The 24,178-nt window shown below is 42.0% G+C and overlaps 1 protein-coding gene and 1 long non-coding RNA gene across 2 annotated transcripts; one reads left to right on the forward strand and one right to left on the reverse strand.

The window, feature by feature from the left end:
- The first annotated feature begins 985 nt into the window (after positions 1-985).
- POLE2 (DNA polymerase epsilon 2, accessory subunit) lies at positions 986-23,218 on the forward strand. The gene is made up of 19 exons (XM_052783683.1): positions 986-1,083; positions 3,725-3,825; positions 6,167-6,242; positions 7,677-7,754; positions 8,987-9,080; positions 11,105-11,179; positions 12,370-12,453; positions 13,011-13,066; positions 13,473-13,522; positions 14,522-14,594; positions 15,180-15,352; positions 17,783-17,872; positions 18,076-18,130; positions 19,336-19,395; positions 19,493-19,570; positions 19,978-20,086; positions 21,877-22,053; positions 22,174-22,241; positions 23,081-23,218. Exons 1-19 carry the CDS (start codon positions 1,016-1,018, stop codon positions 23,097-23,099), a joined length of 1,584 nt encoding a protein of 527 aa, XP_052639643.1. The 5' UTR covers positions 986-1,015; the 3' UTR covers positions 23,100-23,218.
- LOC128140160 (uncharacterized) lies at positions 16,277-17,867 on the reverse strand. The gene is made up of 3 exons (XR_008234631.1): positions 17,763-17,867; positions 16,775-16,893; positions 16,277-16,531 (listed from the first exon to the last, which is right to left on the reverse strand). It is a non-coding gene; the product is annotated as an uncharacterized LOC128140160 (long non-coding RNA).
- Positions 23,219-24,178: the final 960 nt, after the last annotated feature.

Consider the following 24,178-nt stretch of genomic DNA (forward strand, 5'->3'; position numbering starts at 1 on the left):
GAGTAGCGATGAACTGAAGAACTAAGAGTTTACCACATACTAAACTCTCAGGTAACTGAGAGCTGTCCTAGGAAACTTGGCACCCAGGTAGGACAGTTACTGTCAGCGTGTAAGAGCATGACGGGAAGGGCCAGGGTCCCAGTGCACCCTTCCAGCTGGGAAAGAGTCCTACAAAACGGTAGGTAGAGGCAAGGCAGAGTTATGAAAGATATTGCAACCAAGCAACCAACTGCAGAACTACAGCAGGCTGCTAACAGCCCCGATCCAGGGCTGGTGAACCTTTGGAGAGACTGATCAACGAGTGAGAAGATAAGAAGAATGGGTTAGAAAGGTCCCATGCCATCTAACAGACTGAAGGCCTCAGCGGGTGAAAAGAAGGCTCAGTCACAGGAGTACAAGCAAGACGGAAACACTGCTGGCCATATTTGATGGACATTTTATGGCAGGTAAAACTGAAGCTGGAGAGACTCCGGACTACTGGAGATGCAGTGCAACCCACGCCACAGCCTACAAGAAAAGACGAGGGGGCAGAAGTATTGTGAGCTACATCACCTGTAAGGCAACAGAATAATACCGTGGGTAATTTTATTGGGTAACTCGTGTCACCTGCAGCATGTTTGGTGTCCTTAGCGTTACCTTGCTTTTTGGTTGTGAAATTCGCTAAAGAACAACTGTGCCTTCACTCTGGTGGGCAGCACGGCAGAAAAGGGTGCCGTTCCCGGGGGGGGCGAGGCGGCTGCCATCCCTTCTCCCAGGACGTCGGAAAACGGGAGGCACCGCCACCGCCCGTCCTGAGCCCGGGGATGCCTCCCGCCGCCCGCGGGCACACGGCAAGGCCGCCGTGGGGTCGGCAGCCGGTCCGCCCTCCCGAGTGGGGGTAACTCAGCCCCCCCGGTTCTCCAGGCGGAGCCCGGAGGGGCGCGGGGTGTGGGAGAAGGGGGGCCGTCCCGGAGCCTCCGCCCGCCCCGGGGCCGGACCAGGGCGGCGCGGCGCCGTTTGGCGCCAACAGCCCGTCATGGAGCCGGAGCGGCTCCGGCGCCGTTTGGGCTCGGCGTTCCGGCTGCGAGGGCTCCTGCTGCGGGCGTGAGTAGCGCCGGGAGAGTGGCGGGGGGTACGGCCGATCAGACCGGCCGGGGAGGCTCGCCGGGTCAGGCTGGTCGGCCCGGGGACCCGGCTGGGCCCGGCAGCGGCCCCCGGTCCGGACACGCTGCGCCCGTGGGGGGGGGGGGGGGGGGGCTCACACCTCCCTCACGGCCACCTCCCGCTTTCGGGGCGCGCCCCAGGGTCTCGCGTTGTGGGGATTTGGTCAGGGACAGGTCCGCGCCCCGCCATTGCCTCGTCGGGGATGCGGCGATGCCTTGCCCTCCTCTTCCTCGCCCCGGCACTGAGGCCTTCAGAGTCTCTCCTCCGGAGCCCTGTTGTTTTGCCTGTCCTGCTGCTGTGGGCCTCTTCCATCCCTCTCCACCCATGACCCGACCCACTGCAGCGCCCGCCGTGGGTTTAGGTAGCACCAAAAGCTGCCCTTGGCCTCCCCTTGGTACCCTCCCTGATGGTGGTGCTGGATGTTTTGTTGGTTTTTTTTGTCTGCCGCTGTCCCTGACAACTCTGGGATCTCTTTCCCGAGTTGCACTCACCAGTTCTGTGTTCAGCATCTCTTACTAGAGGAAGAAACGGTATTTCGAAAGGTACCTAATAATGTGTATTAGTTAGAGATTGCAAGGTCAAGGAAAAGTGATTTCTGGTTGCAGCGGAAGGTGTCATGATTTATAACAGTGCCTGGGGCTCTGTTGCTCGTATTTTTCCCTTCAAGATCATGCGTTAATATTACTTCCATTTGTTTCTGGTGTGGATGGGATGTGATTATTTTGGACAGTGTCCTGGCAATTTCATTAGTGAGGAGTCCCAAGTTCAGAGTTCCCGACTCTCACAGTTAAATGAACTGAGACATTTTGAAGGTCAGGCAGTTAACCAAAATGCCAGTTTTGATTGGCTGACAGATGACATTAATAAGAAAATTGTTATCTTTAACTGCGAGACTGTAGTCTAAGGATGAGGGAAGAAGTGTATTTCTAATTCTCGTGTTATTTAGAATTAAAATAATTCTAATCTCAGAGATACTGATAAACTGGAGCAGGTCCTGCAGGGGGCTGTTAGGGTGGTCCTGGGCTGGAGCTCATGGTGTGTAAAGGAAGCAGGAAGAGCTGGGTTTGCTCAGTCTGCAGAAAAGAGGGTGAAGATGGTCCAGCTGCCTAATGGGGACTCAGCGAGAAGGAGCCAGTGCACAGAGAAGGGGTGAGAGGCAGCAAGCACAGATTGTAACAGAAGAAATCCTGCTTGTCCAGTTCTAGTCCCCTCGGTTCAAGAGAGACATTGAAAAAATGGAGAGGCTGTATTGGAGGACCACCAAGATGATCCAGCTCTGGGGTCCTGAGTACAGGAAAGACATGGATCTGTTGGAGCGGGTCCAGAGGAGGGCCAGAAAAATGATCAGAGGGATGGAACACTTCTCCTGTGACGACAGGCTGAGAGAGTTGGGGTTGTTTGGCCTGGAGAAGAGAAGGCTCCGGGGAGATCTTATTGCAGCATTTCAGTACTTAAAGGGGGCTTGTGAGAAAGATCGGAACAGACTTTTTAGTAGGGCCTGTAGCGATAGAACAAGAGGTAATGGTTTTAAACTAAAAGAGGGTAGATTCAGACTAGCTATAAGGAAGAAATTTTTTACGCTGAGGGTGGTGAAACACTGGCACAGGTTGCCCAGAGAGGTGGCAGATGCCCCATCCCTGGAAACATTCAAGGTCAGATTGGATGGGGCTCTGAGCAACCTGGTCTAGTTGAAGATGTCCCTGCTCATGGCAGGGGGGTTGGATGAGATGGCCTTTAAAGGTCCCTTCCAACCCAAACTATTGTATGATTCTATGATTAGAGGCTTGGAGAACTTGATGTGGAAAAAATGTGAAGGAGTTGGGTTTATTGAGCTTCAAGAAGGGAAGACTCAGGAGGATCTAATCCCAGTCTTCCTAAAAGGTGGTTATAGAGAAGACAGAGGTACTTTCTTCTCAAGGATGCACAGTGACAGGGCAAGAGGCAACGGGCACAAACTTAAAATCTTCACTGTAAGAACAATTTGACTTTGGAGTAGGTTGACTAGAGAAGCGGTGGAATCTCCCTCGCTGGAAATACTCAAGACTTGGCTCAATGGGGCCCTGGATGGCATCATCTAAGTCCCTGCTTTCAGTAGACACTTGGACCAGATGGTCTCCAGAGGTCTCTTCTAGTGTGGACTTTTCTATATTCCTATGAAAAAGTTGTTCACAAGGAGAGTAGGTAAGCACCAGGACAGGGCTGAGAGATGTTGTGAGATCTCCATCCTTGGAGATGTTCAGAATTTGACTGAACAGCGCTGTGAGCCATGTGACTGGCCTATGCTATTAGAGCAGAAAGCTGGACCAGGAGACCTTAGAGGTCCCTTCTGACATGAGTCTTTCTATGGTTGTATGAAGATGAGGTTCTCTGTACCTCCTTCTTATCCTCAATGTTTTCAATCCTGATGATTTTTTTTTCTTTGAGTTAAACTAGTGAAGTATTATGCAGTACTAATTATTTCTACTTTTTTAATCACAAGCCGTTTAGTGATTATGTTCACATCTGCCAAAATTGGCATAGTTTGTGTAAACTATATTCAATATTAATTGCTTTTTGAGTTGACTTTCTTCATTGGAATTAGGGATGCTCTAAAGTATCTTACTGAAGCTCTTCAGTCCATCAATGAAGTAGAACTTGACGATGTAATTGAAAATGTCATTGATGCCATCGAAAAACAGCCTTGTAAGTAAACAATTTATTTTTCTCAAGCTTGCTAAGTTTATTTTGTGCTTATAATGTTATTTCGACAAAGAATTACTGGCAGCATATACACTAAGGTGTCATTCTAGTCTACCGCGTTGTTCAAGATAAATGTATTTGTTGACATTTTGTTTTTTTAAATACTGAAGTTTGTAATGTCAGCAAAAGATAGTATAATTTTGCCATCTAAAAAGTTGACAGCCTGGTACCTCCTGACTTTTCCACAAGTAGTGAAATTTTTCAATGCCAGTTACTAAAAGCACCTAGCAGAGTTTGTATGGACATCTTTGCATCTGAAACTGTAATTTTAAATATTGAAATAAACCAAAGAAATAATGAGAAATTAATTCATTTGTTATTCAGTAGACCAGGTCCAGAAAAGGGTTAGGGTTGTTGATAGTTATAATCTGAGGAGCCTAGCAGTGAGTGCAAGAAGGAAACAGTTGCATTCCTTCATTCAGAGATCACTGCCCTCGCATCCAAGTGGAATGGGAGATGCCAGTGCACCAGTATAATGGTCCAGCATATTAACTTAAACCAACTGTGGATGGAGTTAACCATCACCTGGATGTTCTCTGGAGCAGCGAGGCAGATGCTGATGTTCTGTCATGCCAACCTGATCTCATGATAGTAACACTGGGCAGAAGGTGCTGATAACAGTTGGGGCACTGTAGCACTGGAGAAGCTGTACCAGCTTGGCATGTGAAAGTACGTCAAATTCTATAAATTACTAAGTCCAAAAGTGCAATCCAGAAAACTCCTGGAAAATCCCATAAAAACATGAGGCACTCAAAGAGCTGAGCTTTTGCTGGTAAAGTTCTCATGACCCATTTGGTTCTGAGCATGCCTAAAAATCCATCATCTTGGCAGGAGTATTTTGTCTGGGGACTGCTTCCTGCTTAATTGGGACAGTATGTCCTGAGGTACACAGATCCAGTGTCTCTGCTCCTGAGCGCCATGAAAGGCATGGGGTAGTAGCTCAAAATATACCTGACACAGTCTGACAGCACGAAACATAGGAGTTGTAGCACCTTTAGTTAAAGAATGTGACTGACAGAGGTAGCACTGATGCCTGACATATATGTGTGTTTACTGATCAGAGCTCATGAGAACTAGGAAACTTGGGCTCACTTCCACTTTTTGGCTGAGGAGATTCAAATCCATATAAATGTAATCTAAAATAAATACTAGGCCTTAGGTGAGTTCAGGAAACCTTCCCAGCCTATCCTATTTAATCGTAATTAAATCAAGAGTGGGCACCTGCTTGTTCTATAGTTTTGCTAGAGCATAGACTACAGAAGTTACGACTATATTCTTACACTAGTCATGGGATAACAGATCATAGATGATCAAACAGGGAGTAAAAGCAGTTTGAAGAACAGGTCCTGGTCTAGCATAAAGCCTGCTGATACAAATTAATGCGTCCACATTTTTGAACAAATTTGAGTCTGTACAGGAAGCTCTAGGACCAATGTAGTCAGTACACTCACCAACACTGGTCTTTGTCCAGGGCGTGATCTTGTGCTATGAATTCCCATATTGTCCAGCTAATGCCTGTGAGTTGTTTGAGGTTAGGGGTAGAGATGCAATTCAGACATGCTGGTCTCTCTTGTGATTTCTGCTAGCTCCCTTAGTGCCCCTTTTGCTCTGCTATTCATCACTGTCTTACAGGAATTGTGATTCTAAGTCCCATTCCCTGATCAGGGAACTCAAGGGCAGGTTTTCATGTACTGGTTTCTGTTCCAGGAGCCCAGCAGTTAGGCTTGGCAATGCTGACCAAGGCCTTTTGTGAATCTGCATTGATTGGTCTTCCCTTCAAATTCAGCAAAACATTAGCATTTAGAAATATTTTTAAATTTCAGTTATCAGTTTAAATCCATGAAGACAACAATGTGCCTATCTCCAAAATTGTGTTAAACTGTTTGAATACTTATTTATGACAGCAATCTGTGTGATAATGTTCTGGAACAAAATTAACCTCCAGAATGTGAAAGCTCAGATCTAACGCATTTGTAGTATATTTGGCAGTTTGCATGAACTATAATTGTCTTGTTCTCCATGTTTAGTGAATTAATGGTGGGCACAGTATGTGTGTGGGTTATTTTTTCGCTAGAGATGTATCCTTCTGGTAAGAATATTAGGTGATCCATTTGTAAAAAGAAAACAGTGTGTGTCATTAGCTTACTGAAAATATGCTTATTTGTGTGATATACTCCTCTGAGAAGACTGAACCATTTTTTGTAAAATATTTGAGACCTACTTACTTTCTTTCTTACTACTTTCCATAGGCCGCAGTTTTAATCCTTTGAAATTTTCTTTTCAGTGTCATCTAATATGATCGAACAATCCACAGTGGAAGCAGCTGTCCAAGAATGTAGCCAGGCATCAGATGAAACTATGTACGGTAACATTATTTTTTTATCTGAGGTTTATGGGAGTTTGTATGCATTCCCTTATTTCTTCTTGGGAAAATAAATGTCAGGCATTTTCTGCAGTGCTACACATGCAGTAATTGCTTTGTGTGTTTGTCTTTCTGGTACTGTCTTTGAAGGTTAGTAATGTTCCTTCTTAGAAAATTTGTTCTCATGGATAGGCCTCCAGGGGATTCTAAATATAATGCTGACATTCTGGAATTAAAATGCTATGGTTATGTGTTACATGTGATACAGGTTGAATATTAACCAATAAAATAAACCAACAGTTACAATGCAGAGAGAACTTGTTATTTCTGTTCGTGTCTTTATTTCCTTTTCTCTAGATCAAAATTATCTAAGGTTATTTTTGTGCCTTCCATAAGATACTTTTCTGAAAGCACTTGGAAAAGTTTTCCTCCATGGTGCTTGTTTCTGCTGTTTTTGTATAGCAGGGCTGCTTTTTGAAAACCGTGATTGATTTTCACTCTTTGATAACAAAGCGGAGAGCAATTACTTGAGTTTCTGAGAACTTTTATTTGTGATTGTGACGAATGTGTTTCCTTTAGTGTTTCTGTTGTGTATTGACGTTGTAACGCAAAGCATGAAAATAAATGGTTTGCTAGGCATGTCAGTTAGATACTGTGATCCCACAGTTTCTCAATATGAAGCAAATTTGTTTTTTACTTTTCTCCTTGTTGTTGGAACCTTTATGATGCAGATGGTTTGAGTGTGACTTTTCTTTGTGTCACTTTGTATACTTGTCGTCTTCGCTCCAGAAGTGAAGAGAAATCTGTATGCACAGATTCTCAGTGCAGAGTGTGAAGGGAAAAGCTCTACAGATCACAGGGCCAGCCTGTACAACTCTCTTGAATTATGTTGCAGAAAGCTTGAAGGCAAAGTTTTGTAATAAATGCACTCTGGAGCCTAAGACATCAGTGTCTGATAGGCAATGATGGTTGTGCTGTGCTTGTAAGCCTTACTGAAGGTTCATGGGATAATTTTATCCACTGTGATGAATTTGATCCACTTATAGTAAGAGGGAAATGAGAGGTGTCAGAGAAGAGAGCCAAACCAGTAAATATAATGGGATCAACTTGATTAATGGTCTGAAGAGTTGTGCATGTCCATTGTTTAAACCTATTCACATTAACCATGCCAAGGCTGTTCTGTTGTCAAAAAAGATAGCAAAGGATGGTAAGGGAAGGCGATGTATCCCTCTCTCATTTCTAAATGAACTTCTGAAGAGTTTCCTTTTTTGAATTAGAAGATGCAGTAGTATCCAATAAGTAGAGTGATTCGGGAGAAATGGTGATAACACAGGGTGACAGTGAACAAAACAAATATAATTTTATTCAACATGTTTTGTTACTGTTTGTTTCATCCACTTCAGGTAATGTTGTAAGTGTATTCTTATTTCAGAGAAAATGTTTTCAACATTATTGGAGCCTTTGATATTCCACGTTATATTTATAATTCAGAAAGGAAGAAGTTTCTACCGTAAGTCTTGCATATTTTAAGTTTCAACTATTTCTTGTTTTAGGAAAAAAGCTTCTATTTCTATATGGTTAAAACTCTGTTTTCTAATCTTTCCCTCTTGGGTCTGCTCATCTCGAGCCTGAGTGAGAAAGTGAGACAATTTGGTTTCTTAGTCTCTAAAGAGCTAGTCAGACTCTGTGATAAATGCTGGCTCGTAAATAAACGTGCCATTGGGTTTTTCCTAGTCCAGCAGGATGAAACTGAAATGGCGACCTGTATCTCCTGCGGCAGTGTACTCTGTGCTGCCTATCATGTTACTGGCTCTGAAACTTCGGTGTTTATCAGATAGTAAAATGTCCAAACATGTTTATGCCATCTAATGAATAAAAGAGACAGTAAGGCTAAGGGCATACATCACTAAATGTAGTTTGGGTTTTTTTTTTTCCACATTTGGCTGTTAATGTTTTTTAAATAAATGTGGTCTGTCACCTGTATTTATTTCTTAGACTGTAGCTTGCAACTCCCTGAAGACCTGGGGGATTTCTAAGGAGAGCTAGGAAAGCTAAAAAAGAAAAATTAGGAGCAACTGGTGATTCTGGAGGTTGGAGAAAGGAAGAAGTAATTGGAAGAATTGGTTGTAAATATTTTGCTAGCTAAAGAATTTACCTTTAATAGCAAGCAGCCCAGACTGATGAGCCAAAAAGAAGCTGTGCTTTTAAAAAGCTTGAAGTGGTGTTAGCTGAGGAATGGATAGTGGCGTTCATTGTGAGGGGTTGCAGCACCCTTCATGCAATGTGCAATTCACATTCTAGCCTTGGTCCATGATTCTGCCAGTCCAGCAAAAGCAATCTGTGTGTTTGCAGTAATAGTTTTATTCCAGTGCCACTTTCTAGCTTTCCAGGCTATGGGAAGCAGAGAACTCCATGAAGACAATCTGCTAACCAAGAGGAAGAAAATAGTTTTGTTTGTGGCCACTTAAAAGACATAACTGCTTTTTTAAAAACTGATTTCTGCAGAGTCCTGTTCAGGTGGAAAGATAAATCTCAAGGCCTGTGAGTTAGAGGGAAATTAAATTGATGTGGCCTTCAAAATGCAGAAACACAGGATCCCTAGCAGAAATCTTCCTCATTGAGTAAATAAATTAGGCAGTAGTGTTATAGCTTTTGCAGCACCCTACAACTTTTAGATCAATAAGTCATTTTTGTGTGTGGAATGTACCTTTTTTAATCTTGGTTGTGTTAAACTTCTTGCAGACTATCAATGACCAACCTTCCTGTACCAAATTTATTTGGAACTGCCAGAGATAAAGCAGAGTTGTTTCGTGAACGCTACTCCATCTTACAACAGGTCAGAAAAAGTTTTGCTTTGTTTAACAAAATACACAAACAAAGTGCTGCTTTTTATATTCTTACATGTACAACAGTGCTTTGTGTTGAGGTGCTTTTGTGAGCCACAGTTTAAATCTGAGTAAGAACAGGGTCTGTACTAAGGTTTATGAGTCTTCTAACTGTCACCATACAGCATGATGGATTCATGTGTTTTTGCATTTTAGCATCATAAGAGGGGATTATGTATTTTTACATGTGTTGTGCTCTTCTCCCTCCTGTAGTCTGGCTCTGTGCTACATTTGATTAGCACGTCATCGTATGTAGTGCGTGTTGAGATAGTGCAAACCCGAAGCCCTGGGAAGCTCTCATTCAGGCTCCCCTTGAAGCACAGAAGTTCGCTTCTGGTTCAGTTCATTTATTCATCATCCAGTTTAAAAAATGTCCAGTGAGAGTCAGCCAACCTTTGTCATCTCTTGGTGGCACATGCATCTTGTCTTGTGAGCAACTTCAGAACAGGATTCCCCAACATGACTTGCTCTGCACCACTGTGACAGTAACTGCAGGTACTGGCAGCAGCTGTAGGTAGTGGCTCTGGACCAGGCTGTGCACACAGCCAGAAAGAGTCAGCCCCTCAGCACTTGCTGTCTGATTATCCCTCAGAACAGGGTCACAACCCTGTTCTCTCCTTTCTTCCACTCACCCCACAAGTTGGGATCCAACCCCATGTCACCTGCCTGCTTACTCACTGCTGCACTCTGCCCTGCCTCTGTTGTGCAGCCCAGCAGGAGCAGTGATGGGATGGGGAGTGAGGTGCTGATCAGATGACTTGGCAGTTGTTTTTCAGGTGTCTGCACTAACTGCAGGGGGCTGATCCGCAGCACAGATCCCGCTCGGTGCTGGCAAATACTGCGCAGACCTAACTGCCTGGGTGCAACCCTGCCTCCAAGTGTGAACAAAGTGCCTGGACGCAGGCAGACAGTGAGCACAGCTTTTTGTCCGTGCTGCCCTGTAGGCAGCAGGGAGGCACCCATCTGAACTGCGTGAACTGCTCGTCGTTTGGACTGTGTGGTAGTTGCATGCACAGGGTCAGACACCCCAGAGCAGCAACAGCTCTGTCTACCAGGCAATTTGCTGCCACTTAGAGTATGTGTACTGCAATTTGGGAACCTCTGGCCTGGAAGACCAGTTAACCATGAACTGAAGAAGCTTTAGTTCATACAAACAGTGATCAGGATTAGTGAAACCTGCTGGAATTGGCACACTCACACAAAACAGTTGGTTTCTGCAAACAGCAGCTGGAGGTGTCCATAGGGTATATATCCTGAAGCCTCTTTTCCCTAGACTGTATTGTGCTATTGCACCTCTTTGCGTGATGGTTTCACATAGACTCTCTGTTGTACAGGTTTTGTGTTTGGTTGTTGTATGTATTCCTTTCCGACCTCCAGAAAAATGAAGGTTCAGGTCACTAAGTGGGTGAGGGCTGCTGATAGGAATTACTGTGTGTGTTACATGGGCTTGTAGCAATGGGTTCGTTCCAAGGGGAGGCTTTCAGACTGCACGAAAAACAGTGAAAGAAGTGAAAATTTCTAAAATGCATTTTTGTCATGCTCTCTGCAGTTTATCTGTTAGTGTAGCTTGCTCCTGTTATTAAAAAAAAAAAAACCCAAGCTTACTTTTAAGAGGCCCTGCTCTGAAGAGAAACCTGCTCTTTTCCACATAGTTAGCATTTAATACAGTTTACTTTCCCTTGCTCTCTCACCCCTTCCTTCCAGGTAGTCAGCAATAACTTCTCTTAGAAGCATTACAGATGCTTTGATGTTACTTTTTTGGACTTACTTTTATTGTCCAGTATTATTGATCATCTGTTTCTTAGAATCAAATTCTTGTCAAAAGAACTGATTATGCTCAACAAATTAAATGTTGCTGAATAAAACAGAATAAGAGAACTTTAAAAAGTATTTTGTACAGTGGTTGTAATGAAGTGGCTTTTTGACAGTGCTCATTTATTTTTAAACTGGATTACTTCAATTTTGGTTTCTGCAGCGGACTCATAGACATGAGTTGTTTACTCCTCCAGCAGTCGTTGCTCATCCTGATGACGGTAGGAGCAAATTCCAGGTAAAAAATCTTTTTTTTTTTTTCTTGCAAAGGGAACTGTACTTGTGTTACACTTTAATGCGGTAGTAGTTCTCCAGTGACATCTTAGTTTTACCTCCAATATGGGTAATCAATGGAAATGAGTTATTTTTGATCAGTTTTAGCCTCTGTGTCAAAAACGCAGTTATTTGGCTTAGATCAGCATGATGACCAAACCACTGAAAAGCAGGAGAAACGTGGCTTCCTGAGGTGGAAGGGCATTAGCTGTTCAGCTTATTATACTTTGCTTTCCTCTGCTTGGGGACATCTTCCCTGTTTCTTTCTTTCATAAGCACTAAATTCACAAATGTGCAATTGAGTAAGGTCATAACTTTAGTCTGTTCTGTTCCTGTCTCAGCTTTCTCATATTAAGTCCTCTCGCTATATTATATAGTTTTTAAAAAAGATGAATGTGTGTGTGGGTGTCACTGGGTACCAAATAACAGCTTTTGCTTTGCTCAACTTCCCTGCTTCTCCCTGTTCAGAGCATGCCATCATGTAGAAAAAAAGCAACTGACCGTAGCTGAGTCAAGCCTGCATCTCCATCCAGGCTTTATAGGCATCTTTCTCCCTTGACTGCTTCCTGTCCTCCCTGTCAGCAGTGGCAAATGCATTGCTTATGCTGGTGTCGTAGGAGGATTGTCTCTCTTAACTGCAGCTTGACAGACCGAAAAAAGTTTGTCCAGAAACTGCAGACAGCATGCTACGCAATGTCACCTGTATTACTCTGGAGCGTTCCCTGTCATCCATTTAAGGTTCTTCCATAAAAGTAATTAGTGTTACTGTATGGGTGCAGGCTGGCCCTGTGGTTCAGATTGGATCCTGCTGAGGATCCAATTACTACAATTGACGTTCTTAGGCAAGAGCAGAAATTGTCACTTCCTCTTTTCAGTTTTAATCCAGTTGTAAGCAAAATAATTACAATAAATGTTTACTTGCTAAGCAGTTCTTTATGCTAGCAGACATTATTGGAAATCTTTTCCTAAACTGTGCTACATTTGACATTCAAAAATGTGTCCCTGTTTTTTTCTAATGAGCCTGTATTCTCTCATATCTCATTTGGGTATTTATGTAAAAAATTGTGCTGTGTGGTGCTTTGTCTTGCTTGCTTAAGAATAGATGCATGGAGAGTTTGATTTAATTCTTATTTGATTCTTTGCCTTTGCTTCCAGCTTAGAACAATAGAAACTCTGTTGGGCAATACAGCTAAAGTGGGAGAAGTGATTGTGCTTGGGATGATAACTCAGCTTAAGGAGGTAGGTTGCTTTTTATTGTGGAGCATCTAGGTCAACATTCATTCAGTGTTATAATATATTAGAAAATGAGAAGACTTAAATATCTCACCACTTTATCCTGTCATATAAGTCAGTGGCAGAACTCCCATCAACGTCAGTGGTGCAAGATCCATTCCCTAAGAAGCAGTTGGTGCTAGTGTGTGAGGGAAAATGTCTTTGTCTTCTTGCTGCAGAATTTTGTAATGCTTTATGTCAGCAACCAGAACCAGTTCCATTTTGTAGGCATGCCCCTTCTTGAAATGCTGGAGCTTCCAATGACTGTGTTTGGACTTGCCATTGCGTTGGACTGTGATTGTAGGGGAGGGGTGCACCAGCAATCTAAACTGAAGCAGCTCAAAGGGAAGATGCTAAGATACACTTAATATAAACTACATTGTTTTCTGTTCTGCCAGTGTGTTCTAAGTTTACAATATTAAAACCTGCTAAATTATTTCTAAATGCTGACTGATAGATGCTTCTGATTGAAGTGTTTGTGTGTTTGGGTATATTTTGCTTTATTAATTAATCCTGGTTTTTAGGGGAAGTTTTTCCTAGAAGACCCTACAGGAGTCGTCCAGCTAGACCTTAGTAAAGCCATATCCTTTTTCTGTGATGTAAGAGTTAAGGAAATTTCCTATAGAACTGGAGGATTTTAAATTGAATAATAAATCAATACTGGCCATTAAAAATTACGTATTGAGAATTGCGGCTGTCTTTTTCCTTCTTTTCAAATTACTTGGTTGCTGCGGCTCGGTGCCCTTTCACAGAGACTGTTAGGACAAGGTTAGTATTCATCCTAGTGGAAGCAGAGCGTGTTCCCGTTTGCAGGCTGTTTATGAACTTACCTGCTCACACTGCCAGGTGATTGCGTGGCTCTGAAGGCAGCCTATGAACTTTCAGTAGTGTCCAAATGTATTACACCAGCTGGAAAGCAAACTTTGGCTAAAGAACTAGTTTAAAAGTCCTGATCTAAGAAAAATATATTTCTTAACCTTTCTGCACCAGTTCCACAGTGGTTTATATACTGAATCATGCTTTGTTTTGGCAGAAGGTAAAGCAGACTCTTTTTCTTAGTTTGTAATAAGTTATTCTGTTAATGGCTGTTGCTGCAGTTACATGTCTGCCAGATGTGGCTGAACAGGCAAGTCTCATGTTGATGAGGCTTGGCCACAGGATGAGTTTGTGACTGAGATTTTTGGCCATAAGCCTCTCCTGTTACCTCATGGGCTCTAGAGGCAGAGAATGGAGCTCTGCAAAATTTGTGGTTTTACATGATGTCGGTGGGATGTGAGCATCTGTAGCAGCTTTGAGGATTGGCCTTAGTTAGCCTGGCTCCAACGTGCTTGAAGGAGATATGACTAGATTAGGAAGACAGACTAGAATAACCAAACAGTATGATTTAACAATCGGAAAATGCTGCTTTCTGTTGGCAAAGCTTTGGTCCTTCAGAGGCTTTAATGAGTCTTCTTATTAAGATGATGTAAGGGCTTGCAGTTTTGGAGCCTTGTTTTAGCAAAATAATGGCCATTGCTGTTTGTAGAGTATTACTCTCTGCAATATACATAATCCCAGTCTCTTTTCTAATAACATGTTTTATGTTTAAAATTTGTGAAGTAAATAGAAGTTAGGAGCACAAATGATAGGATAAGACCCTAATACTTCTGTTCCTCTAACAGGTGGAACAGTTCTCAAGAAAGGGTGCAATTTGATGGAGACTTCTGAGGCAGGGCCAGCAAAAATGATTCCTGTTCCCCTACATTCTTACTCGGTTGGGTTGAGAAGGTTGTTTATGTGGCTGTGCAGCAAATCCATTCAAAGAAGTGTCTGGGGTAAAAAAATAGTTGGTTTCTTGCTCAGCCTGTTTTTCAGTCAGATAGTTCCCTGGTCTGGTTCACCACTAAACAGCACAGGGACTGGTGCTATCACAAGAGAGGGATTGATGGAGGCTGGGACTAGCTATGCAGCACAGCTGCCAACTGTCTGACTAATGTCTAGGACGTGATGTTGTTAGAAAAACTAAAGGTTATTTTGTTGTTCAAAAATCTCTTAGGTTGGTATGAAGATGAAGTTTTTCATGTGAATGCTTTTGGATTTCCGCCTACTGAGCCTTCTGCTACCACTAGGTATAAAACTGACTTTCGGCAGCCTCACTCCATATTTTGTTAGAGGTTTCTAAGTAAGCGCATTATTATTTTAGAACTTCTGTGACATTAAAGTATGCTATTCTTCCTCCTCCACAAATGCTTCAAAATAAATACAATTTTAAGGAAGCAATTCTGGGACTTGCTGGTCTACTTGGACCGGTACTAAAGCCTGTAGTGTTAGCAGAAAAACCCTTCCAAAGGCCATTGGGTTCTGCATATTAACAGCAGTAGGGATCTAAGCCCTTCTCAATTGCAAAACTAGATAACTATTACATGGGAGTAAGAAATTCCTTGTTGCTCAAAGAATGGATGTGGGAAAGAACCCAGGATAAATATTACTCTGAGATGATCTGCTAGGTTATGGCAGGGCAGCACCCCTGCTTTATGTCTAGGTGGCTGCCATTTCTCTTCCTTGGTTTCTCGATGAAGTACTAAATTATTATTGATCCCACCTGAGGTACCTATCATAATAATAATAATAAAAATGTTTTAAGTGAGTCATAATCAAAACTACTAATTATTTGGGAAAAAAACAGAACTAACTTGAGTATTTTAATGATGTAGAGCCTTCTATGGGAATGTAAACTTCTTTGGAGGGCCTTCTTCAGCTTCAGTAAAGGCTTCTGCAAAACTAAAAGAGCTGGAGGATGAAAATGAAGATGCAATGTTTGTATTCCTTTCTGATGTATGGCTGGACCAAGCAGAAGTACTGGAAAAGCTTCACACAATGTTTTCGGGTAGGTGAGAACTGCTTTAACTCTGAGCCTTGTTTTAGAGAATTTTTACCATTTTTCTTAGCCCTTAGCAGCCTTGATGGGTGGAGCTGACGAGTGCAGCAAGGCAGTCTGATGCCTAGCTGGTCCTTGGTTCCCAGCTGTGGCTGTGTCCCCAGCTTGACATGGGCTGGGAATTCTGACCCCATGGTGAGCTAATTCAGGGAATACCTCAGCAGAAGACTAATTGCCTTTGTTGGAGAATTAGTTTTATGCTGGTTTAGCTTTGTGAACTCTTCATCATGTGGTTGCTCACGTGAGCATCCCTGACAGTCAGAGGAAGCTAGACAGTGTACAACTGACAGCAAGACAGCGGTTTGTGTGCCTTTTTTCAAAAGTATACTTTTAAGTGAAAAAGTCAGGCAACAATTTTCAAGAGTTCTGTTATTACTGTATTGTGTGTTTTTGATGAACTTCCATTTTGAGAAAGCTAGAGTAAGCCCAACTGTTGCATTCAGTCTAGAAAAGAGGAGGCTGAGGGGAGACCTTATCGCTCTCTACAACTACCTGAAAGGGGGTTGTAGTGAGGTGGGTGTTGGTCTCTTCTGTCAGGTGTCTGGAGACAGGACAAGAGGAAATGGCCTCAAGTGGAGGCAAGGGAGATTTAGGTTAGATATTAGGAAAAATTTTTTTACTGAGAGGGTTGTCAAACATGGGAATGGGCTGCCCAGGGAAGTGGTTGATTCACCATCCCTGGAGGTATTCAAAAAGCGAGTGGACAGGGTACTCCAGGGCATGGTTTAGGGGGCATGGTTAATGGTTGGACTCGATGATCTTGAAGGTCTTTTCCAACCGAAATGATTCTATGATTCTGTGATTTTTTGGTAGGATCCCACTGAACCCAAGCCCAAAGCCAGTGAAGTCTTGCTCTAATTTTGGTGACAGCTATTTGCATTTCATGGTTGCTATTATATTTATTTTGGATCTTTCTCTAACAGTTTTAAAAATTGGATTGTATTATATTTTTGCAAGCTGACACTTACTTTTCATAAATCACTTAGTACTAACACTGTTTGGACAGTAGCCATTTTATGTGCTGTGACAAGAATGTTTCCCTTGCTTGTGAAAGTTCTTCCTAGGCTTAGTTTAAAGAAAACTTTTTACTTCACTGGAGATCAGCAGTCCCTCGAATGCTTTCTGGTTCTACCAATGAAAAAATGTCGGTTACTCTTAAAATATGAACTGTTTCTTCCACGCGTCATTACATTAGTAATGTTGACAACATTTGGATAGCAAGCATCTGCGAGATCTGTGAATTGCTTCTTTGTATTCCAGAGCAGTTTTGGAACAGCTTGTCCTGTCTGTCTTGGGTAGAATGGAAGTGTGAGAAGGTGGCTGCTTTAAAAATAAGCAACATAAAATTAAGGGTGGGAAACTGCTACTCACCTAAAGAAAATTAGACACAAATTACCACACTCATCCAGAAGTTACGAAACCAGTTCCCTATCTTGATCAAAGTTGGCAAGATCCTGAAGCAAACTGAACTTGACCTAAGATTGCATATACTGAAGTAATAAAAGGACTTTGGTCAGTGAGTTTAATATACTGAACTCAACAGGCAAAGATACATACATTGCATTTACTATTTTGAAACTTTTTTTAATAGGCAAGTAATAAGCTTCATAATTATAAACTAAAAATAATAGCTGAGTGGAATAGGAAGGAAAAAAACATTGATGAGCCATTTCTCTGGTATAAACAATTCTGTCCTATTTACCAACTGGATTGAAAAATAGTGAAGTAAATCCAAGTCTGGTACTGCATGTTAGGGAAATAGAGTAACCTGGAACGTGAAATGAATGCCTGAGTAGATGTTTTTATTTTTATTTTAGGGATGGGAATCGGGTTTCTTTTTTCACTCTTTGCTATAAAGCATGTGTTTCTGTGTGATTAGTGATATTGTGAGGATTCATCAGATTCTTAGAATGCTCAGGCAATTCCTGTTACTGTTGCTTTATAATGCCAAAGAGCAAATTAATTGTTGGTAGAGCCCTTGAATTGGAATGATGCATGGAGGTTAATAGTAATCCATTGGTACCTATTCACTATTTTTCTCTTTAAGGAAAGAGTGCGTTTTAAAATTGTATTATTTATTATAATTGTACTTTGTGTAATTATATGACTGGGGCAGTAGTTAGTTGGATACACATGAACAGTGGTGTTGGAACTGGGTCTGTAAATAACAGAGGGCTTCCTTGAAGTGACATGTGTACATTGCCATCATCCTTTTTAAGCTAACAAAAGCCTGTATCAAGAAAATAGTTCAGGTGTATTAATAGCAGCAGAGCTTGAAGTGCTGTTTCGGTTTCTGACTTTCATGGAATGGAGGGGAGACAGAATGCTGAAAGATACTGAAATGAATGGATATACTCACAGATAACTCTCTTTTCCCAGGTTATTCCTCTGCACCTCCAACCTGCTTTTTCTTTTGTGGAAACTTTTCATCTGCACCATATGGAAAAAATCAAATTCAGTCACTGAAAGGTAGGGAAGTCTTTGTATATAGTCAGAGATGTACATTAAATTAAAATGATGATGGCAAAACAAATTAAGAGAGCAGGAAAGAAACCCTTATTTTCTAAGTGACGCATTTTTTTAATGTACTGAAGTATAGGGGTGATTCATATAATGTGTGTTTATTGTCTAACCAGGTGTTGTATCATGGATTTTTTTTTTCCTGACTCTAGGTTCTTTGAAGGCTCTTGCAGATATTATATGTGAATATCCCAGCATTCATAAAAGGTACCCAGCAAAGTGCTATGAAAAGGGACATTTGTTTATTTTGTGAAACCTTTGCTTTAATTACTTTAAGAAGCTAACAGATACCATGTTTTCTCATTATTGTGAGCCAGCTGTGATCAGATAGCAAGCTGGTCTTGTAACAGGCCTGTAAGTTTGTTTTGGGAGCAGTGTAAGGTTTTGATTTTATCTAAAATAGCTTGATCGTGGAAGCTGCTATTGAGTGAGCAAAGGTGAAACTGCCTTTCCCTGGAACATTTTTCACATGGATTAAAGATGGCCTGTGATTCCCCGAAAGTGCTATTTGGGTGAGCCCCTTTCTCCTGCAATTCCCTTGAAATCAGCAGGGTTCTGCCCGAGCAGTGCTGCTTTATAAACTGACGTTGAAGTTTTGATGCTGGTACGAGCACCTACAGGCCTTCTGTACCACCCCTGGCAAAAGTAATCTGAAACACTGACTGCTGCCTACATGGAGGCATCTCATTTCTATCTTTTCCATTCTTGCATACACGGTTCTCCACGGCCGCTAGTTTGAGAACTCACCAAAGCGACGCAATCCTGCAAAGGAATCTTTTATTTATCCCTTCTTGTGTCCCTGCTCTGTGGGAGCCCCATTCCAGGCCTGGAGAACTAAATCCCTTCTACAGAGATTTGAATATACAAAGGAAAGTAAAATGGCCAGGCAGCCAGGCTTATCCTTTCTGGCTTCTGATCTTTGAATTTGTAACAGTAGCACCTAAGTAGACCTAGTTTCTAGAATGGGCCCCAAAAGCAGGAATGGCCGCAGCCTGTGGCTCTTGAGCTCTGTGGGAGATGTAAGCAAGCGTATCTCCTGTACTGATCCTGTGTCCCAGTGCGGCTTTCTTGGTGTGCTGCTGCTGGATTGTCTGGGGTCCCTTTATTGGATCCTGGAGCCCATTACCACTGGGTCCTGAGCCAGGCTGCACACCTGGTCTGTCTCCCTTCCCACAGTCAGTCCCCCTTGCATGGTGAACAGCTTTTAAGGTTTCCTCCACTTTAGTGAGGAATGAATATGTATCTTACGCCTTAGCTGTGATTTATGTGGTTCTTAAGGTCAGAAAGAGCTGTCATCTCGGCCCCAGAACAGGTTATTTGCATACATCTGTGGAGTAATGGCTGTATGTAACCAATGTTTAGATACTTCAAGGATCATTTTGTTTAAAAGTGATACGTTGAACTTTTTACAGTAGTCGATTTGTGTTTGTTCCTGGCTCTGAAGACCCTGGTCCTGGTTCTATTTTACCGAGGTCAGTTTGCTTTCCTTTCTCAAATTTTGGAATTTTGAATTAAATAGTTAAAGAAGGTAAGAGTCTTGGTTGATACATCTGTTGCTATTTATTTTAGGCCTCCCCTGGCTGAAAATATTACTCAGGAATTCAGACAGCTGGTGCCATTTTCAGTTTTCACCACAAATCCTTGCAGGTAACACTGTAACTTACTGCCATTTTTCATGTTGGTTTTTTTTTCTGAATGACTAATTTATCTGCAGATGTAATTTTCAAAAATTACAAATTTTGAAAAAATTTGTCTTAAATTTTTCAAATTATTAGAGTTCCTCACTTGCATTAATTGTAACTAGTTTTAAATACATTAATACATTAATAAATTAGTGATGAAAGCAAGTAGTGCTCAAAGTTTGATAGCGAGTATCAAAAGCATCATGTTTTTTCTGAATCTGGAGAGAATGAAGGGAAGATGGGAAAGTATTATTTTAATTGAAATGTGCTTTTTCATTTTGCTGTATTAGAGGGAGATCAACTTTATAATGCAGCTCCCTATCTTTTAGTTTCATCTCAATTTATTTAATTTTATTAATGTTTTCCATTTAGGATTCAATATTGCACCCAAGAAATAATTATCTTTCGTGAAGATTTGGTAAACAAAATGTGCAGAAACTGTGTCCGCTTCCCTAGCAGCAACATGGACATTCCCAACCATGTGAGTGAGTTGTGTTCAGCACTTCTTGCTAAGATCTCCTTGACTTCTTTTTTAATCAGCAGGTCTGCATTTAGGGCGCTCTGGTCCGCATTCTCACGATGCCTTGCAAGAGTAACCAAGAGGGATTGTAAGAAGGATCTATACGTTTAGTATTATTACCTTCATTTCCATCTTGACAGTAGGATAACTGAAACCGTGATACTGATTGATGGCATTGAGTCATTCTGACTGTCCCACTGCAGGTGCCCTTGAATGCAGAACTTCAGAGCAGCTGACTCTTGGTGTATGTGCACCAGCGATGAATGTTGTACCAAGAAACATTGATTCCTAAAGGCAAAGTTTAATACAAATTACTTTTTTTTTTTTTTTTTAAGATGTGATCAATTAACCAGTGACATTTGCAGTAAAGCAGCATGTCACTTTTCCAAAAGGTCATCTGCTTCTTCTGCCTTCTCACTTGACGTCTTAATCCTGCTTTTGATAAATCGCCACAGCACTCTGAGTTATGATTCTAGTTAATGAATGCACAGCAGGAGTTGATGGGACTTACTGATATAATTGAATGAGAATGATCCAGGCAGTACTGGCTCATTGCAGTGATGGATGGAGTCTGTTTCTATTTATTTTATAGAGTTTTTGTTCGTTTGTTTGATTCAGAAACTTCTTTTAGCTCTTTCTTCCTTTGTTCCATCACGACAGTGCTCAGTTTCTTTGTGAACACAGGGAAGCTATTGCGGACACCGATGCACCCTGTTTTTGGTGTGCACATTTGCGTACATGTATGTGTATGCTGCAAGCCATCACTTCCCTGTACTCATACAGGGCTTTCTCATGCTTGGAAAGGAAGGAATCATGAAAGAAATGTAGAATTATGTATTGCAACGCTTTCTGCGTTTGGGTCGCTTTTGCCTACTTCAGTTTTTCTCTGCCTTTTCTGCCTGTCATTAGTTTTTCAATTCAGCCATCAGTGTAAAAAGATGAATGAGAGAGGGAGATTTTGTTACTAACATTAGATTGAATTAATAGTGACTTTAGGCCTTGTACAGTATAAGTGGAATAACTGGGCCTGTGCTTGGTACATCATTTTCTTTCAACAGCAGACCCTTTCACCAAACTGCTGTAGTGATTTTGGCCCTTTGGGAAAAATGGAGCCTAATGGCAGCTACATGATTGATTAGAGATAATAAAAGCTTTCAAGGGGCTTGAGGAGAGAGTTTCAGGAACGAAAATACCCTGGCTGGAATTTGCCAGATGAAAAAGGGAATTTCAGGGGGCAGCTGGTGTCTGGAGCAGTGCAACTCCCAGAACAGCCAAAGGAATTGAAATCATTTGAGAATCAAATTATTTCCTCAGTTCAGGGAAGAGACTGTGTTTAAGTGTGGGTCTTGTCGTTAACTGGTACTGTGAGGGAAGCCATGAGGAAAAAAAAAAAACCCCACAAAATGAAAGTTATGGTAGCGTTTATACTTCCTGGGTTGGAGGAACAGGTAAGCAGATTCTCTCTATTGGAGAGTCTGATGGATGAAATAGTTTTGACATCTTCAAATATTGGCTGATATGCTTTAGAAAGGACTTTGTGTATTAAAAAGAAAACACAACAAACAGAACAGCAGCTGACTGTTGTTGGGGAGTTGCTGCTTTACTCTAGAAATCGTTAATAATCAGAGGGAGTGAGATACACAAAAAAACATTTCCACGTTCAAAGCTTCTTTATTAACAGGGCGTTAGCATCAGCAGGAATGAATTTGACTTGTAGAGAATGGTTCAAACTATTTATGTTTATCTTGCAGTTTGTAAAGACTATATTATCACAAGGACATCTGACGCCACTTCCGCTGTACGTTAGCCCAGTGTACTGGGCCTATGACTACTCGCTGAGGGTATATCCTCTGCCAGATATGCTCATCATTGCAGATAAATACGACCCATTCACCGTCACCAACACTGACTGCCTTTGCATAAATCCTGTAAGATTTCCTTATGCTTTACCAAAATAAGAAGGGGGTGCAGTCACATTCAAGTGTGTCTCTTACTATTTGTACAGTATTTTGCTTACACAAGTGTGGTATATATGTTTTTCTTTACAGGGTTCATTTCCTAGAAGTGGATTTTCGTTCAAGGTATTCTACCCCTCCAACAAGACAGTTGAAGACAGGTAAATATATTCACTTTCTCATTTAAAAGAAAGTATCTTTTTATTTGCTGACTTTCTGATTATCAGGAGGAACACAGAAGATCAATTATATAAACAGAGTGAATGTTCTAGCAGTTTAACGTAGACTTACGCTTCATACTTAGGCAGTGTAAGAAATCCAAATGCCTAGAACTAAAATAATAAATTTAGAAATTACAGTGAAAATAACAATGATGAGAAGCATGATCCAAAAGTTATAGGACAGATAGACTGTACTATATGATCCTCAGTAATTGAGACCCAGTTGGGAAACAGATTCATTCATGCTTGTTACATAGGTTAATTACACTTAGGAACAATTCTTGGTTCATTTTGTGATTGTCATCAAGCCCAGAAGCCACTTTCATACTTTGATTTCATGTATTTAAAATCTGTACTTATTCATTCCAACTGTGGTCTTCCAATGACTGGAAAAAAGGCCAGCTGCAACACCAAAAAGTATTAAAAAGTATCAAAGGTCTTACAACTGTGATGAAAATTTGCCTGTTTGAAATAATGATGGGGTAACGCAACGGGAAAAGTGGATACTTACCTTGTCTGATTCAGTTTCGTGCCTTGTTGCAGAAGCTGTGTTTTTCTCAAATGGGAGTGTATAACAGCCCCCACCCTCCCAAGGGAATTGATAATAGATCGACCCATGTAATCTTTACCCGAATATAGAAAATATCATACCATGAGATGCTTTAGGTCTTCAGATAGTTTAAAACATTATCAGATCTTTCGTAGATCAAGAAATATAATAGTATTGTGAACTATCTTTTAAAAAAAACCTAAATACTGTTTTTGTTTGGTATTTTCAGCAAGCTTCAGGGTCTCTGAATTTCTACGAGACTGCAAAAAGGGAGCGAGCCTCTGTAAAGCCAACTGTAGCACTCCTTTGAGATGGAGTGATTTTTATGATGTATTACAGACTGTTTATAATAAATGTCAAAGCCAAACACGGTGTATTTTGTACACAAACTCTTACAGGAATAGATACTGGTGTTAGTTTAGATACAATTTAGAGTCACAGTGAAGATTAATTGACAAAGCATAATAAAAGAAGGCAACTGGAGAAACCAAATGCATGTATATCAAACAGGAAATACCTATCTTTTAAAAAAAGAAGTTAAAGATAGGGAGAACTTTGTCTTTCACCATGCTGAGTTGAAGTGATAGCTAGTTATCTACAGGAGATACTGGAAATGTGGGCTAGGGTTTTTCTTTAGACCTTTCCTGTCCAGAGAAGATGATGAGCTGTTCTTTACTGACGGCAGGATATAATCTGTTTGCGGATAGTGTTACGCAGGCAGGGTGAGGAGAGGTAAGAGGAACAAGGACATGGTCCTTTGAAATTTTTGCAGGAGGCCAGGGCGAGGAAATCTTGCTGAAGGAGCAATCGGGAAGGTGGGAAAGAGTCAGGTCCTGGCAGCGCTGACTTCTGCATCAGCAGTTGGTTTGGCTTACAGCGGAGAGCAGCCTGTCGGCACGTGAACCCCATCCCTTTTCGATGAAACTAAGCAAAAACCCGCTCCAGCCGCTCGCGGGCATCGAGACCAGGGGAGCAGACTGGTGCTACCCCAAAAGTGCCCAAATCAGGTGTAGAGCAGACGGGGGACCCTCAGCACCAGCCGTTTTGTTTCACAGACCCCTTCCTGCCGCGCTGGCATCGACACGAGCGTGGCTCAGGGGGCAGGAGCAGGGGGAGGACAGCGGTGGGGTGTGGATGGAAGCCGGTACAAGAGGTGCGAGCTGAACTGCTGAGGATCTAAACCCAAACCGCAGGAGAGACTGTGCCAGCACTGCTGACCGCGCTCCCCGACCCTGGGCCAGGAGGGGATGGCACTGCTAGCTCAGAGCTGCGGGAGAGGAGGGGGAGCGTGAGCCACCCCTGTGGCAGACAGGGGCGAGGGCTGAGA

Source organism: Harpia harpyja, chromosome 3, assembly GCF_026419915.1.
Source record: "Harpia harpyja isolate bHarHar1 chromosome 3, bHarHar1 primary haplotype, whole genome shotgun sequence".
Classification (NCBI taxonomy): domain Eukaryota; kingdom Metazoa; phylum Chordata; class Aves; order Accipitriformes; family Accipitridae; genus Harpia; species Harpia harpyja.